Source organism: Eleutherodactylus coqui, chromosome 10, assembly GCF_035609145.1.
Source record: "Eleutherodactylus coqui strain aEleCoq1 chromosome 10, aEleCoq1.hap1, whole genome shotgun sequence".
NCBI classification, from domain to species: Eukaryota; Metazoa; Chordata; class Amphibia; order Anura; family Eleutherodactylidae; genus Eleutherodactylus; species Eleutherodactylus coqui.
Window position 1 is genome coordinate 55064515 of NC_089846.1, and position 18254 is coordinate 55082768.

An 18254-nucleotide genomic window follows, 5' to 3' on the forward strand; every position below is an offset into this window, starting at 1 on the left:
CAAAAAGCATAATGTGTTCCGCAAAAAGGCTGTGCGCAGGCGCGTGCAAACACATGCGCTCACGTGAAGGAGCCCTAAGGGGTTAAGCAGCAAAATCATATACATTACATTTAATTTTTTTAAAAGTCATCCTCCACAATATTTTTCACTGCTGCCGCCCTTTTCCTAAGCACCCCATAGTCAATAACCATGGCAACGCAGCGGGAACAGCTAGAGCTTTTCTTATTGTTTTGTACAATAAAGTTTATTGAATAAAAAAAAAAATTCCCGCCGCTATTGGCCTGACCGAATTGCCACCCCGTTACCTAGGTAACCACAGGCTGCAAGCGGCCGGATGCTTCAATTCAAAGCGAGATTGAGCTGAGGAGACACGGAGTGTGGCGCAGCAGAAAGGTACAATCTGGGGCGGAGGGCTTCCTAGTGGGACTACTGCTCCCAGCCTGTCTTGGTCGCTCTGTCTCGCCGGTGACATGGCTGCCTGAGGGCTATTGTGTTGTAGCGAACGTTTACAAATCTCCCGGTGAAATGGGGGGGAAAAGGCAATTTGCAGCTTTTGGGGAGGTTTTGTTTTCCCGGCGTTCACCATGCAGTAAACAGTGACTTCTGTGGGGTCCGAGCGGGTGGGGTCTGGGTTACATGGGGGTCTGAGCGGGTGCGGTGGGGTTACATGGGGTCTGAGCGGGTGGGCTGTGGGTTACATGCGGTCTGAGCGGGTGCGGTGGGGTTACATGGGGTCCTAGTGGGTGCGGTGGGGTTACATGGCTGATGTCTTGGCGGACATGCTCTACTCGTTGTTTACGTTCCCGGGTTATTATCAATGTCTCATGTTTTTTTTTACCATAACAACCAGCACTTTTTCTCCGGGTAATTAGGCCGCCTGCAGACGGGCGGGTCGGATCCGGTGGTGAGAATTCTCGCCGCGGGACCCGACCCGAGCGCCTGCAGAGAGGAGCGCGTACTTACCCGCGCCCGGCGGCCCCGGCTGTTTCATGTGCCGGCTGCCGGGATCCGCAGACCGGAGCCGGCGGCCGGGTGAGTGGCGCTTCTGTGGGGGCTCGCAGAGCCCCGCACAGAAATAGGACATGCCGCGGTTTGCATAGGAGTGCGTGTTGTAATGCACTCCTATGCAGATTTTGTGGCGGGAAATCCCGCCGCGGGAGGCAGAGAGGGGGCGGGAGCTCAGTTCCGCTCCCGGCTCTTCCATCCTCCCCCCTTCTGCAGACAAGGACTCCGTATATCGGCTCGGCCTGAAAACCGAGCCGATATACAGTCGTCTAAATCGGGGTCCCCAACCACCGGGGCCGGTTAGGTGTCTAGCGCCGGTCTGCGGCACCGCCGGGAACTTTTGCTCTACACACAAGCTCTCGGGCCGAATCCGGCCCGCTGCCTTGTGTTAGAGGCTCGCAGCGTGCCGACGCCGCTCACCGCTGAAGCGATTACCAGCGGGGGCGCCGCAGCTCCCCGCTGGTCATCGTGCTGATCCCGGCGCACACTAACGTGTGCAGCCCGAAACGCTTCCTCCCCGAGTCCCCTGCTCATTAGTTCCGCAGGAGAGGAGTTCGGGAGGGAGCGTTCCGGGCTGCACACTGAGGACAGGGCAAGCAGAGAGAGAGAGCGATGCTGACAGCAAGGAGGAGGTAAGTATATGGGTTGGGGGGCTGCCTATTGCTGCGGGGGGAGGGGGCTGCCTATTGCTGCGGGGGGAGGGGGCTGCCTATTGCTGCGGGGGGAGGGGGCTGCCTATTGCTGCGGGGGGAGGGGGCTGCCTATTGCTGCGGGGGGAGGGGGCTGCCTATTGCTGCGGGGGGAGGGGGCTGCCTATTGCTGCGGGGGGAGGGGGCTGCCTATTGCTGCAGGGGGAGGGGGCTGCCTATTGCTGGGGGGGGGAGGGGGCTGCCTATTGCTGGGGGGGGGAGGGGGCTGCCTATTGCTGCGGGGGGGGGGGGGGGGAGGGGGCTGCCTATTGCTGCGGGGGGGAGGGGGCTGCCTATTGCTGCGGGGGGGAGGGGGCTGCCTATTGCTGCGGGGGGGAGGGGGCTGCCTATTGCTGCGGGGGGGGGAGGGGGCTGCCTATTGCTGCGGGGGGGGGAGGGGGAGGGGGCTGCCTATTGCTGCGGGGGGGAGGGGGCTGCCTATTGCTGCGGGGGAGGGGGCTGCCTATTGCTGCGGGGGAGGGGGCTGCCTATTGCTGCGGGGGAGGGGGCTGCCTATTGCTGCGGGGGAGGGGGCTGCCTATTGCTGCGGGGGGGGGGGGCTGCCTATTGCTGCGGGGGAGGGGGCTGCCTATTGCTGCGGGGGGGGGGGGCTGCCTATTGCTGCGGGGGGGGGCTGCCTATTGCTGCGGGGGGGGGGCTGCCTATTGCGGGGGGGGGCTGCCTATTGCGGGGGGGGGGGGCTGCCTATTGCGGGGGGGGGGAGGGGGCTGCCTATTGCGGGGGGGGGGAGGGGGCTGCCTATTGCGGGGGGGGGGGAGGGGGCTGCCTATTGCTGGGGGGGGGGGAGGGGGCTGCCTATTGCTGCGGGGGGGGGGGGGGGCTGCCTATTGCTGCGGGGGGGGGGGGGCTGCCTATTGCTGCGGGGGGGGGCTGCCTATTGCTGCGGGGGGGGGGAGGGGGCTGCCTATTGCTGCGGGGGGGGGGGGAGGGGGCCTATTGCTGCGGGGGGGGGGGCTGCCTATTGCGGGGGGGGGGGGGGGGAGGGGGCTGCCTATTGCGGGGGGGGGGGAGGGGGCTGCCTATTGCGGGGGGGGGGGAGGGGGCTGCCTATTGCTGCGGGGGGGGGGAGGGGGCTGCCTATTGCTGCGGGGGGGGGAGGGGGCTGCCTATTGCTGGGGGGGGGAGGGGGCTGCCTATTGCTGCGGGGGGGGGGGGGAGGGGGCTGCCTATTGCTGCGGGGGGGGGGAGGGGGCTGCCTATTGCTGCGGGGGGGGGGCTGCCTATTGCTGCGGGGGGGGGAGGGGGCTGCCTATTGCTGCGGGGGGGGGCTGCCTATTGCTGCGGGGGGGGGGGCTGCCTATTGCTGCGGGGGGGGGGAGGGGGCTGCCTATTGCTGCGGGGGGGGGGAGGGGGCTGCCTATTGCTGCGGGGGGAGGGGGCTGCCTATTGCTGCGGGGGGAGGGGGCTGCCTATTGCTGCGGGGGGAGGGGGCTGCCTATTGCTGCGGGGGGGGGAGGGGGCTGCCTATTGCTGCGGGGGGGGGGGAGGGGGCTGCCTATTGCTGCGGGGGGGGGGAGGGGATTGCCTATTGCTGCGGGGGGGGGGGGGGCTGCCTATTGCTGCGGGGGGGGGGAGGGGGCTGCCTATTGCTGGGGGGGGGGAGGGGGCTGCCTATTGCTGGGGGGGGGAGGGGGCTGCCTATTGCTGGGGGGGGGGAGGGGGCTGCCTATTGCTGGGGGGGGGAGGGGGCTGCCTATTGCTGGGGGGGGGGAGGGGGCTGCCTATTGCTGGGGGGGGGGAGGGGGCTGCCTATTGCTGGGGGGGGGGGGGGCTGCCTATTGCTGGGGGGGGGGGAGGGGGCTGCCTATTGCTGGGGGGGGGGGGAGGGGGCTGCCTATTGCTGGGGGGGGGGGAGGGGGCTGCCTATTGCTGGGGGGGGGGGAGGGGGCTGCCTATTGCTGGGGGGGGGGGAGGGGGCTGCCTATTGCTGGGGGGGGGGAGGGGGCTGCCTATTGCTGGGGGGGGGGAGGGGGCTGCCTATTGCTGGGGGGGGAGAGGGGGCTGCCTATTGCTGGGGGGGGGAGGGGGCTGCCTATTGCTGGGGGGGGGGCTGCCTATTGCTGGGGGGGATATTTATTACAGGGGAAGGGCCTGCTTATTACTGGGGGGGCTGGTTATTACTGGGGGTGAGGGGTGGGGCCTACTTATTACAGGGGGAAGGGGCTGCCTATTACTGGAGGTAGTGGGGGCTACTTATTACAGGGGGAAGGGGCTGCCTATTACTGGAGGTAGTGGGGGCTACTTATTACAGGGGGAAGGGGCTGCCTATTACTGGAGGTAGTGGGGGCTACTTATTACAGGGGAAGGGGCTGCCTATTACTGGAGGTAGTGGGGGCTACTTATTACAGGGGAAGGGGCTGCCTATTACTGGAGGTAGTGGGGGCTACTTATTACAGGGGAAGGGGCTGCCTATTACTGGAGGTAGTGGGGGCTACTTATTACAGGGGAAGGGGCTGCCTATTACTGGAGGTAGTGGGGGCTACTTATTACAGGGGAAGGGGCTGCCTATTACTGGAGGTAGTGGGGGCTACTTATTACAGGGGAAGGGGCTGCCTATTACTGGGGGGGGGGGGGAACCTGCCTATTACCGGGGGAGGGGCTGCTAATTACTGAGGGGTGGGGGCTGTCTATTACTGGGGGGGGGGAGATATGCTGCCCTAAGTGTGTGCTGGGAAGGGGGGGGGGGGGATATATTATACTGCCCTATGTGTGTACTGCCAGGACATTCTAAATGTCATAATTAAATAAGAATGCACTAAACTCCAACCCCTTCATAGCCCCGCCCCATATAACCAAAGCCCCGCCCAACCCTGCTGGGCCTTGTAAAAATGGTCTTGCTTGAAGCTGGTGCCAAAAAGTTTGGGGACCACTGGTCTAAATACAGGTAGTCCCCTACTTGCGAACAGGTTCCGTTCCAGGAGCCTGTTCGCAAGTCCATTTTGTTCACAAGTCCGAACAAATGGTAGTATCCCGCTCCATACAACGTCGGGTGCCGGCTGTCCTTACAGCGGGCACCCGGCGGCAGCAGCTCTGACAGCGGTAATTAGAGTGTTAACAGTTCTGACGAGCGGCTCGTCGGAACTGCTGCCGCCGGGTGCCCGCTGTAAGAAACAGCCTGCACCCGACGTTCAGGAGGCCCGTACAGCGTCCCATGATGAGATCGCGGGACGCTGTGCGGTTGCTAGGCAGCCAGGGACCTCCTGAAAGGCCCCAGGGCTGCCTATGCAGAGTGCCCATCAAGCGCCCTGCATAGACAGCCCTAGGGCCTTTCAGAAGGCCTCCGGCTGCTTAGCAACCGCAGTGTCCTGCGATCTGACCGGACAGGCTTGATAGAAGCCTGCCCGCTCCCTGCACAGTATGATGTACTGCCATAGCAGAACAGATAGTTTGTATGTAGCGAAATTCGTAACTGGAATGTTCACAAGTCGGGGACTATCTGTAAGCCCTTAGTGTTTTTTTTTTTTTTCTTTTTCCCCAAAGACATTTAATGTTATTTTCTGCAGTCATTTTGGCACGCAATAGCTCTTTTTATTTATTTTTTTTTTCCCGTCGACGTAGCTGTGCGAGGGCTCATCTGTTTTTTTTGTGGGATGTCCTGTAGTTAACGTTGGTACCAATTCAGAATACAGGCAACTTTTTTTATTGTTTTTTTTTTTTTTTTTTTTTTCCCCCTCTGGGAGACGGGGTGAGTTAGTGCATTTTTGGCGTTCTTTATTTAATAGTTTTTTTTTCAAACGCCGTTCACCGTGTACGGTAAATAATGCACTACTTTGATAGATCGGACTTTTACAAACGTGGCGTTACAAATGTTTCTTTTTTTTTTCTTTTAGGATTTAGAATTTTTTTTTCCATTATTATTGATATGGCAAAAGGGGTGATTAAACTTTTTTTTTAACAATTAATAAAAGTTTATTGCTTTTTATATTCTTTTTGTGAGATGTCCTTTAGTTTGTTAGTACCATTTTGGAATACAGGGACCAGCGCGTACTCGCCCGCGGCTCCGGCTGTTTGATGTGCCGGCTTGCCGCAGACCGGCGGCGGGTGAGTGACATTTCAGAAATGGAGCGTGCCGCGACTTGTTTGCCGTGTGAGATTTCGCGCTGCCAAATCGCAGGCTTCTGCATAGGATTGCGTTTTGTTAACGCAATCCTATGCAGGCTTCTAGCGGTGGAAATTCCGCGGAAGACAGAAGACAGGGTGACCAAAAACTATGCATTTCTGGCGTTCATTACTAATTCCCCCCCCCCCCCCCCCCCTCCCCCGTCTTTTTTCTCAGGTGATGTTCACTGTGCGGGGTAAATAATACATTGCTTTGGGATAAAAACTAGTGATGCTTTGATCGCTCCTACAGTATGATGTAATGCCACAGCAGTGCATCATACGGTGATCTGAAAGGCAGTCTTTCAAGCCACCCCATGGGGACGGCGTGATGGGCAGTCTAATATGGCCCTTGGGCATTTCAGTCGAGGGAACTGCCATGGCACCTGTACAGCTCCCTGCAACAGCACTATCTAAAGCGTTAATGGTGCAGATCAGCCGCACGGCTAGTGCCCGTGCTGTATGAAGAGGTCGCCCCGTTATCTCTCTTCATACATACCCCAACCCCCGTGGGACATAACTGTATATCCTATAGCAGGAAGGGGTTATTAATGAAAACTGCATTTTGGTTACTCGGGGCGTCTGCTCCATTTTTGCTTAGCATCAATTTTTATCTTTTTTTATTTTTATACATTACATTTTTCTCTGGACCAAGAGTACCCTCTGACCAGCAGGTGTCGCTCTGCACACACTAGATTTACAATCAAGATGCTGTATATTAGCGGACTTCTGTTACTGCAGGACTATAACTCCTGGCAGTAGTCCATTCAATATCTCCCCCTAGTTACAGTGAGGGGGATCCAGGAGGAGATGTTCTTGAGGCCCATGAAGTCAGCACTGTGGTCCCCACAGATTTGTGTCCTTTCTTTATCATGACCCCGCAGAGCCGCTAATGATGCCACATTCACCGCCCGATCTCCTGCAGGAAGTTCTTTTATTCCTGCGGTATTTAACAGATGATTGATTTTTTGCGGTTCTGATAATTGATCTCCCCCCAAGCGTCTGTTGTAGGAGTTACTGCAGTATACTTACCAATACCGGTACTTGCTGACATCCGGCAGTTTCTTTACTCTTGCTGTTGATGTCATCGTGTTCTTCCGATTGTCGCTGTTGATGTGTCTCGTCATCATAACCTGTCAGTATGGGGACAGTCAGCCTATAAGGCTTGGACTCCACTGTTACTTTAACTACCGCAAAATCACTGCTATCTGTGTGCCGCCAAACTTGTATGGATGGATCGCTTTTTTTTTTTTTTTTTTTACCCAAAACCAGTGGTTTGGGGTGACATTGACAAAAAAGAATGGCAGGTAATATTGCCCACCTCCTTCCAACTGTGGACAAAACCTTGTCCTAGCACCGGAGGGTCGCTTTAAGCAGACGGACTTGCTGATTCCACGTCATGGCGGAGTAATCCGTGTGATGGTTCCCTGTGTTTCTACCCCTGCTGTGTAGCAACGGCCAGAAGTCAAAGGTTTTTCACTTCTGCACAGCAGAACTGGAATTGTCTTGTTAGGCTGGGTTCACACAGGGCGGATTTCCCACGGAAGTTCCGTCTAGAATCCACCTGCGGCAGCTAATCGCGGGATTAACCAGCCATGTGGACCAGATTTCTCAGAAATCTTGTCCACACGGGACAGCGAATCCGTCGCGGCAAAGCCGGCGCTGCGGCTCCAAAACCTGTGGGTTTTGAAGCAGCGCTTTCCCGGCGGAAATCTTGCGGTTTCCCGCTGCGACCAACCCGCGAGATTTCCAACGGGAATACTCCCTGTGAGAACCCAGCCTAAAGGTACTTGGAGATGGTCTTGTATGAGCTTAGGCTACCCGGTAAGTCATTCTTAACCCCTTAAGGACATTGCCTATTTTGGGCTTAAGAACGGAACGATTTTTTTTTGCGGATTTTCATCTCCATTTTTCAAACGCCATAACTTTTATATTTTTCTGTTGACGCGGCCGTATGAGGTCTTTTTTTTTTCCACGGATGGAGCTCTGTGAGGGCTTATTTTTTTGCGAGACAAGCTGTAGTTTTTATTGGTACCATTTTAGGGTACATACAGCTTTTTTGATCACTTATTGCTTTTTTGGGGGGGGGGAGGTAAAATGCTAAAAATTAGCATTTTTGCATCAGTTTTTTTTTTTACGCTTTTTGCCAGGCACGACAAGAAGCGTGTTCCTTTTATTGTATGTGTCCTTACGGACACAGCGATACCAAATATTTGAGATTAAGTTCTCTTTCTTTTTTAATTTATTTTTTATGCTAATATGAAAAAAGCACAAGTTGTTTTGTTTTTTTTTCTTGTTTTTCTGCAACTTTTTCTTTTTGTCCCTATGAGGGACTTGCAGCATACCACCGATGATCACTATGATAAGGCATTGCAGGACTTCTCTCCTGCAATGTCTTATCGCTTCTTACAGTGATCATGGGCAGTGGTATAAAGGACGCCTGCAGGTGGCGCCCTGTTACCATGGCAACCAGCGAGAACCTGATAACCTCACAAAGGGAGAGCGCTCCCTCTGTGAACCCTTCCCATGCTGCGATCTACGTAGACAGCGGGAAATAACAAACACCCCCCCCCCCCCCCCCTGCTGTTATGTCTGGAGGCTGGCTATCAGTGACAGACGGCTCACGCTACTGGATAGCGTGAGATCTTTTCTGATCTCGCACTATCCACATGACATAGGCAGATATTGATTCCTCTGCTTTCTGATGGTTAACAGCTCATAGCCAGGGAAACGGACCACCTCTTCTATGGAAAGATATAGCAGAGGACGCTAGGATCAACCTTTGATAGTTCCTACCGGACTCCCAGACCCCCTCCAGATCAACAACCCGCTGGTCACCTAATGTCTATATCCTGTAATATCATAGCGCTCTAAAAAGACATCTAGTCCCCTCTTAAACGTCTCTATGGATTTTGCCATCACCACGTCCTCGGGCAGAGAGTTCCACAGTCTCACTGCTTTTACAGAAAAGAACCCCCTTCTGTGTTAATGATGAAACCTGCTTCTTCTAGAAGAGGTGGTTGGTTTCCCTGGTAGCAAGCAGTAAACAACCAGAGGGCAGAGAAAACAATAGGTGCAATGTCTGGATATGACGAAATTCGGAAATAAACCTCTTATGGGTGAGTGCAATGTTTTGCAATTTGAAATAGGATTCCTGAAATGGGAATACTCCTTTTAATTCTTTTAATTTGCTATGCAGATTGTGTCTATTGGAAGCAATTCTTTCATCATGAGACCGACAACCAGCGCGAGGCCCTCGGGCAGAGCGGGGCCCTCGAGCAGAGCGGGGCCTTCGAGCAGCCCCGCGGGGCCCTCGAGTAGCGCGGGGCCCTCGAACAGCACCTCTCATAGCAGAAAATCGAAAAATCCGAAGAGGCGGTCTGCAGCTGCTCCACAGGCTCCTCCTCAATCACCACAGAGTAAGTAGCACCGTGATTCAACTATTAGTCTTTATTTTTGCACAGACCTCCTAACTTTTAAAGAATAAAAAGACTGACAATCCGTGCATTTCTCCTATTGGCGATCTTTTCAGCCACGCCTCTGTGCCTCCCTTAACCCGTTCCCGCTGCAGGGCGTAAGTTTACGTCCTGGCAGCCTGGTACTTCCCGCAACAGGACGTAAACTTACGTCTTGGAGATAGCGCGGGATCATGCGGGAGCCGGCTGTCAGTCACAGCCGGCGTCCCGCTGCAACAGCGGGGGGCATCAGAGGTGCGCCCCCTGCTGTTAACCCCTTCCCTGCTGCGCTCTAAGTAGATCGCGGCAAGGAAAGAGTTCACAGAGGGAACAGACTCCGTCTGTGTCTCCGGCCGGCTCTCGCGATAACATCGCGAGAGCCCGGCCTGTCACCATGGTAACAGGACGCCAGACACATCGCGAGAGCCCGGCCTGTCACCATGGTAACAGGACGCCAGACACATCGCGAGAGCCCGGCCTGTCACCATGGTAACAGGACGCCAGACACTGGCGTCCTGTATTGCCTATGCCTATGATCGCTGTATAAGCGATAAGGCATGGCAGAGCAGTAGCTCTGCCATGCCTTATGACAGCGATCATCAGGGCCGTGGTTAAAGTCCCTCAGAGGGACACAAACAGTATTAAAAAAAAACAAAGATTAAAAAAGAGTAAAAAAAAACTTTTTTATGCTTTTTCTCAGATTAGCATTAAAAAAGGTAAAGAAAAATAAAACCCCACATATTTGGTATTGTCGCGTCCGTAACGACGCGTACAATAAGTTGCTCATGCTTTTGACTGTGCACGGAAAAAAAAACACTAAAAAACTGAGGCAAAATGCTAATTTTTAGCCTTTTGCCTCACTAAAAACGCAATAAAAGTGATCAAAAAAGCCGTATGTACCCCAAAATGGTACCAGTAAAAACTACAGCTCGTCTCGCAAAAAATAAGCCCTCATAGAGCTCCGTACATCAAAAAATAAAAAAGTTACAGGACTTTGAATGCAGCAATTTAGAATAGAAAAAAGATTTCCAAAAAAAAGGGTTTTTATTGCAGAAAAGTGGGAAAACATAAAAAAAGTAAGAATTTTGGTAACGTTGTAACCGTACCGGTCCGCAGAAAAAATGGAATGTCTCATTTATGCTGCATGATTAACGCTGTAATAAAAAAATCTATGGCAGAATTGATGCGTTTTCTCTCCCTGCTATCATAAAAAAAAAAGTTTTACAATATAGTCTATGTACCCAAAAATGACGCCGATAAAAACTACAGTTCGCCACGCAAAAAACAAGCCCTCATACGGCCGCGTTGACGGAAAAATAAAAAAGTTATGACTTTTGATAAACGGAGAAGAAAATCCGCCAAAAATTGTTGCGTCCTTAAGCCCAAAATAGGCCATGTCATGAAGGGGTTAAAGTAATGATGCCCCTCAAAGTGTGATTATGTATACAGTGATCTTCGCCTTGTGGCAGCTACAGGAAGCTTCATTTTCAGCTGCGCTTTATTTCTTTTTAAGGGAGACAAGAAGCAAGGGACGATAAAGGTGAAGGTGAACCACCTAGACGACAACGCCACCGCCCAGGAGACAAGGCCTTAATTGACATAAGGAAATATCAGAAATCTACCAAATTGCTACTGCCCAAAGCTCCTTTCGCCCGGGCGGTGAGTGGACTTGCTCTCTGCGGCTGCTCCTTTCACTCTTCTTTTTTCAGTGATCAGTAAGACAAATCTTTTACCATTTAATTCCTGCAGGTGAGACAAGTGTGTATGGAATATACCCGCCGCGTGCCATACCTATGGCAGAGTCAGGCCATAATGGCTCTTCAAGAGGTCAGTGTATGATTGGCTGTGCATGTACTGAATGTGTGGGCCTGTGGGAAGAGCTGCTCTGAAGACCATCAATGTTTCTTTTTTTTTTTTTGTGCTCCCTATTGGGTCTTATTCTGATGAATATGCCTCTTTTTTGCAGTGCATTGTAATAAGGCCTGTGCCATTATAAGTGGGGGCCCAGCTGTCTGACAGCCAGGTTCCAGCTCTATTGGCTGGGAGTTGAGAAACCTCTGACCCCAGCCATTTAACTCTTTGCATGCCATGGTCCATGCAACCATGGCAAATAAAAGGCTGACAAAGGGAGAGGACCGAAGCGTGCCATTGGGTTGTTATGGCATCCAAAGACTTGAAGATTGCCTATGAGGCCTAGCCATCATGATGCCAGGAGGTCACTGTGGCTTCTGATTGACTACAGAAATCGTCTGATTTCGGCACCAGAGGACAGGGATGGGGCCATGGAAGCCAAAGGCCGAATGCAGGCAGCTGGGTTGGATTCTGACAGCGGGATGTGACCCCCCTTCCCCCAGCCCCCCATTTTTCCTGTGTATACAATTGCACATAACTTGCATGTGCAAAACTACAGTAAACTGCTGTTGCACACCCAAATACGCAATGGCTGATGTGCAAATGCGCATGCGCTTGTGTGACTCCGGCCTTGGTATGTAAGAAAAAATCATGAATTTAGTATTTTCATTGGTGATTACTCTTGTGGTTTAAAAAAAATCCACATAATGTAACCTACACAATGAATGCCGTGGAAAAAATATCTAAGAGACCTGGCCAATATACCCTGTTTTCTTGAAAATAAGACTGGGTCTTATGTTACTTTTCTGCTCCCAAAGATTTCACTTTTTTACATGTATAGCTGCCTGGTCACTATTCAAATTGACTTTTTTTATTAACTGTAAACAGGGCTGAATTTTGGAGTAGGGCTTATATTTCAAGCATCTTCAAATCTTGCAAAATCATTCTGCATCTTGAAAAATCATGCTAGGGCTTATGGTTGGAGTAGGTCTTATTTTTCAGGATACTGGGGTAGTTAAGCTGTATTCCGGGCTCTTATAACTGATGAACTAGCATCTGTATAGGTCATCAGTAGTTGATAGACAAGGATCCATTGCCTAGGATCCCTGCCAATTAGCTGATTGTCTGGCCCAATATCAGTGCAGTAGGGCCAGATGTCGTCATCAGTGGTCACGGGAGAAAATGTAATAACTGGCTTCACTCTTATTGACATCAATGCACTACCTGCTCCTCATTATTGTCAGAACTGGACCAATAACAACCAGCGATGACAACATCTGACCCTACCGCACTGACAGTGGGCCAAAGGATCAGCTTACCGGTGGGATCATTGGCAGCAGACCCTTGCCAATCAACTATTGATGACTTACTCTGAGAATAGGTCATTGGTTGGTTGTACAGACCCCTTTTAATTTTGCATTCCTCAGGATAGAAAGCAATCAGTCATGTAAATCACCAAATGCTAACATTAAAAAGGTCGTCTTTCTCTGCCAAAAAAAACACCTTGCAGCACCTTTTGGGGGGTAGGAGGAGGGGGGAATTCGAGGAGTCTCTGAATGCGATGATAGTAAAACAAACATTTCTTGTCCTTGTTCTGATACGATTAAGCAATGTCAGCGTTCAGGCTGATCTATTACCCCCTATTTCAGTAGCAGAATCCATGGTCAGAATAGCTGCTCCTCTACAGACTACATAACATACCTTTACAGTCCCAGGAGGTTCAAGTTGTCTCATCACCTTCCATAAACCATGGTTCATAGCAAGACCTTATCTAACATGGTCCTGCCCCCGAATATCTTCATAACCACGCCGTTCTGGCCGGTCCCAGACAACTGTTCCCCTTTGCACAGAGCAGGTTACCATATACCTACTACACTCTTCTGGCTTCTCAAAGTCAAGCCCCCCATAGCATCATTAGATCTTCCAGGAGGGGGAGTATTTAGGTTGCGGTGGTTCTTGTTTTCGGCAATTCTTCAAGTATCTGCCTTTTCGCTTTCCCTGGGAGGATCATTTCTGGATGGCATATTGCTCTTTCCTTTTTGAACTGTTCTTCTTAGTATGTTGATACTGCTCAGCGCTGGTACTGAATATTATATGTGGTTTGAGTTGCAGACATTCAGCCTAGAGGCAACCCCATTCTTCTAGGAGTCCTTCCAGCCAGCTGGATGGCACAGTAGTACCTATACTAGTAGTATCCTGAACCTTGTTCTTCTGACAATCCTTACCTTCCAGGGTACTATTGCTTCTCTAAAGAGATTCCTTCCTATCGTTCTAGTGCAATTCCCACAAGAATCCTAGCCTTTAAATTATTTTTAGTTCTGACTTCCCGACACCAGACCTCCTTATTTCATTCACTACTATAGGCCACTCGCATCAAACGGTGTCGAGTTTAATTCCATGTTACAACCCTCCTAGCTTAAATGTTTTGACGGCAGCGCTTCTGTCCCAAACGGCCCTGCCGTGGTAAGATTACGGGGTGCTGTCCAGGTATTGTGGCTGATTGAGGACTTCTGAAAGTTCCCAGTCTGCCATGATCATTTGCCTCTTAAGTATGTGCTTGTTTAATAGGCAGGCTTTTAAAATCTAGTACAATGCAATACCATAGTATTGCATTATACTCTAGAAGCAATCAGATAACCGCAAGTTAAAGATCCCTATGGAGACTAATGATATAAAAACTTTCTTTCGTTTTATTGTAAAAATCTGAAAAGTGCGCTTTTTTTTTTTTTTTTGTCAAAATGTGCCCAAATAAAATTGGAGATGCTCCATAACCCAAAGGAGGAGAAAGGCCTGGCTTGACCTAATCCTATGGCATACTTGCTAGCTGCACAGATGCAAAAGGAGGTGGGAGACAGAAGAACAAGAAGCTAGCTTTCAAATCCTTAAACTATTTTGATGGAATGCGTTTACTAGAAACCCTGGAAAGAAATGATTTTAAACTTAATGCCTGCACCTTCCTTGCGCTCACTCATGCATAAAACATGGTGACTAGGGACATGGAGGGGATCTTGGGATGTACACAGTATACCCCAATATGGGATACTGCATGGCTACCAGAGCTTAGCAAACTAACAGGATTTGATGGGTGAAAAAGGAAAGGCAGAGAGCGGCTCTCCCAGATACTGATGGAGACGGACATTGACAACTTTACCAATACTTACAGCTCAGGCACGCTTATCATAGTCTGTGGCCAGAGATAAAAATGTCCCCCTTTTGTTGTGGCTGACAATATTAGTACATCTTCCACCACCGTGGGGGTAATATCTACGATGTATGAATAACTACAAAGAAAACTACATTTACAAAACCCACTGACCATCAAAAAGAAATGGGAAGCAGATTGTCCAGCCCATTGTGGATTCTAGTTATGACCTCTAAACTATCGTTGCATAGGCTGTCACAACTACATCTATTACAGAGTATATCGCACTCCAACGTTCCCGCATGACCTAGGAGTAAGGGATAACCTGCTATGTATAGATCCAAAGAGTGGGGTTAATACACATGATGTGGAGATGCCCCAAACTAAGCAGATATTGGATAGATGTGCACTCATTAGTCAACACCGTATACAAAGTAAATCTGGATCTCTCCCCACTAGGGTGCATACTCGGTTACATGAGTGATCTGCCGATTAGCGGAGCAAGTAGTGCTGATCAGGTTGCTCTGTGGCAAAGAAACTGATAGCCCAACATTGGCTGGATGAAATGCCCCCCACAGTGGGAGAGTTTAAAACTAAAGTGAATGGCCTTTTACCCTGCGGAAAAGGGATATATCTCAAAAGAAACGCTGGCCACAAATATGACAAGATATGGGGGGAAATGGCTGAGTACAACTGGAGTAGCAAGCTGGAGACTTGGGCCTCATGTCCACTAGGAAATTCGGGCCTGCGTGGATTCTCCATGCAGAATCCCACAGCCGGTCCGTCCTTTCCCGCGGACATGTGAAAATTGATTTTACTTACCTGTCCGGACCCTGCAGCTTCTTGTCTGTTGCAGATGGATTTTTGTTTTTTTCTCTGCCTTGCGGATGTGCTTGGCACACCAGCAGCGCCCGTGCATCATGGACTTTTTTTTTTTTTTTTGAACTCCTGTTCTCCCACGCTCCCGCGGCAGAGCAGAAATTCAGGTGCGGGTGTACCACAGATCCGGACTGCTTCCATAGGCTTCAATGGAAGCCTGCAGGAGACCCGCAGAAAATGGAACCTGCTGCGGGTGACTTCTCCACACATGCGATCCGCGCGGCAGGGGAAAACAACATCCGCAGGTATTTACTTACCTGCGGGTGTCCAATGCATCCCTATGGGCGCAGATCACGCATGCGGGACACCCGCACGGATTTTGTAATTCTAATTGTCCAGTGGACATGAGACCTAACTGTTACCACCTAGCCTATAGCAATGTCCCAGCCTAGGAGTGAGAGCTGTGGAGGTGCAAGCTTAACCCCTTAAGGACCAAGCTGTTTTGTACCTTAAGGACCAGACACTTTTTAGGGATTTTACCCATGTGGCGGTTATACTGCTCCCTTTTTTTTTTTTCCTTTAGCTACCAAAATTATTTTTGCTACGCTTTTTTTTTTTTTCCCATGACATGGAGGACTATTTTTTTTATATATCTTTTTCACTGACTCTTTTTTTTCCGTTTTTTTAGTCTTATTTGGGGGGTAAAATGCTAAAAACAAAAAAAGATTTTTTTTTTAACATTTATAGTTTTTTTAAAAATTCTTTTTATATTTACACTAAAATAAAGTATGGAAATGGGTTTTTATTTATTTCGGATGTTTTGATATATAGTATGTACGGTTTTGGTTTACAGGGCGCATACGGCGACTGTTTTTGTTGGCGTCTGGTTTGTGTGTTGTGTTGTTTTATTCTGTTTTGTTTTACTTAGTAAAAAACACAATTACATAAATATCTATGTCATGATGTCATATAAGACCTCTGGGGGACATTCACTTTTTTTTTTACTTTATTTGACACTTTCCCACTATAACAGGGGCGTCCATAGAAGCCCTAATTAGGGGAAAGCAACCCCTCTGTTGACATTAGTCACCTGCAGAGCTGCCAGCGTCTAAGTCTGACCCTCCAGCTCTGTATAGCAGGGAATCCCGGGAGGTCACATGAAAGTACTTCTTACTTTCACTTTGCCCATACAGTGCTCATTGAGCATTGTATATCGGGGAAGCAGAAGGCAGGAAGGGTTAAAAACCCCTCCTGCCTTCTGCTCCGGGTTATCAGCTGTCACTAACAGCTGATAACCCGTTCCTGTCTCTGACTGATTGCAGTATACCGCCGTATTTTTTACTATCGGCAGTCCTCTAAGCCCAGGACCAGCCGCCGTGTATATATACAGTGGCTGGTCCTAAATGGGTTAATAACAAGGTAAATATGTTGTATGGATCACTTACTATACTTCTGTACTTGATGGAGCTCTACAGGCCGGCTACCCTTGTTCTGTGGAAGAAGGGATCACACCACAGAATACCAGACTCTTCATCTAAGGACATTATGTATAGACTGAAATAACTCCTCTAATATGTTTGATGGATATAGTGTTACATGCCGATGTAACTGTTGGGAATGCAGGGGGGGGGGGGGGCGGAGGCGGGAAGGGGGGGTGGGAATGTAAGTTTATGTTAAGAATAAGTGTCAAAACACTCAATAAAAATTATTGAATTTAAAGAAGAAAAAAAAAAACAAAGCTAGATCATAAAAGGAAGGGCCTCAGTGGGGGATCCTGTCTACTAGTCATATGGCTTAGCTGGACATAGGCAGGATGCATCCTAAGGTCCCAGAGGCAGGCCCAGTTCATTTGAGCTGTGTAGGGATCTAGAGAGGAATCGGGCACTGTAGGAAGGACTAATTGCTCTTCTGTCTTTCTGTATCCACAGGCTTCTGAGGCCTATCTTGTAATGCTTCTACAAGATGCCAACCTCTGCAGCATTCATGCTAAGAGAGTAACGCTCTTCAAAGAGGATATGAAACTAGTAAAGAAAATCCGTGGCATCCCTGATGACGAGGAATAGACCCTCGGCCGACTCCATCAATGACCACATGGGAATAGTTTTAAATTCCACAAGATTGTTCTTATTGTTACAAGAATGTTATAACTTTTATGTTCAAGTTCTAGTCTGGAAAGTGAAAGATCTCAGTGCCCTGACATTGTGCCGACCTGCGGGGTCTGAGACAAACAGCTGATCACCTAGGTGCAGCCACACCACATCTGCTACGTCTTAACGCACCCTTATGGCTCCTTCACGTGAGCACATGCACAATTGTGCGCTCCATATCTGTGCGCTTACAACAGCTTTTTTGAGCATGGCTGTATATTTCAACCCTCCCCCCACACACACACACTTTTTTTGTTTGTTTTGTGTGTTTATCTCACGATGCAGGAAGGTTGCTCTTGTGAAATCCCAAATATACGTCCCTCACTGAGATAATCATTGGTAGTGGTTGTAATAAAACCACATGGTGGCGCTGCTGCGCTCAACCACTAGAGCCACCTCTGACTGGCTGAGGGGGAATTCCTGACTATTGATATCATGCCGTTTTGTTTGGTAATGTCTTGTTTTTATATTTGCATTTTATTCAAAGAAATGTTTTATTCTGTTAATTAAAAACAAAGTTTTTATAACTTTATTTAATGTGGTGATTGTCTCCTGCTTATAGTTTTATCTCCACTCAATTAGGACAGTTAGCTGTAAGGTGGTCTGAGATCCACCTAGTAGCTTATGAGTGTTTCAGCTTGTGCTATGTCCATCCCTCATGCTTCACACTGCAGCTCTGCTTGTTCACATTGGCTGAAGCTCAGTAGGAAGTTGGTACATAGAGAACAGATTTCTGTTGCAGTTAGGACAGGATGATTACACAGTGCAAGCTGTTGTTATACTGGCCGATTTGTTGCCCAAATCACTCAAATGAGCAACTATAGGTGACTGTTTGTCCGCGTATATGCTGCCCCTGACTTATACCGGTATCGGTCGGGGTATATGCTGCCCCTGACTTGTATCGGTCGGGGTCTACGCTGGCCCCTGACTGGCACCGAGTGAGTGAGGAGTCATTGTGTATTCTCTAGTCGTTGTTTTTCAAATCACTAAAGCTGGATGACTGGGCGACTTCTTGCTCATTGTAAGC

General features: G+C 50.1%; 1 protein-coding gene across 1 annotated transcript; it reads left to right on the forward strand.

The window, feature by feature from the left end:
- Positions 1-341: 341 nt before the first annotated feature.
- Positions 342-17695, forward strand: LOC136579744 (histone H3-like centromeric protein A). Its single transcript, XM_066579805.1, has 5 exons — positions 342-393; positions 9013-9232; positions 10782-10927; positions 11018-11095; positions 17009-17695. Exons 2-5 carry the CDS (start codon positions 9043-9045, stop codon positions 17141-17143), a joined length of 549 nt encoding a protein of 182 aa, XP_066435902.1. The 5' UTR covers positions 342-393; positions 9013-9042; the 3' UTR covers positions 17144-17695.
- Positions 17696-18254: the final 559 nt, after the last annotated feature.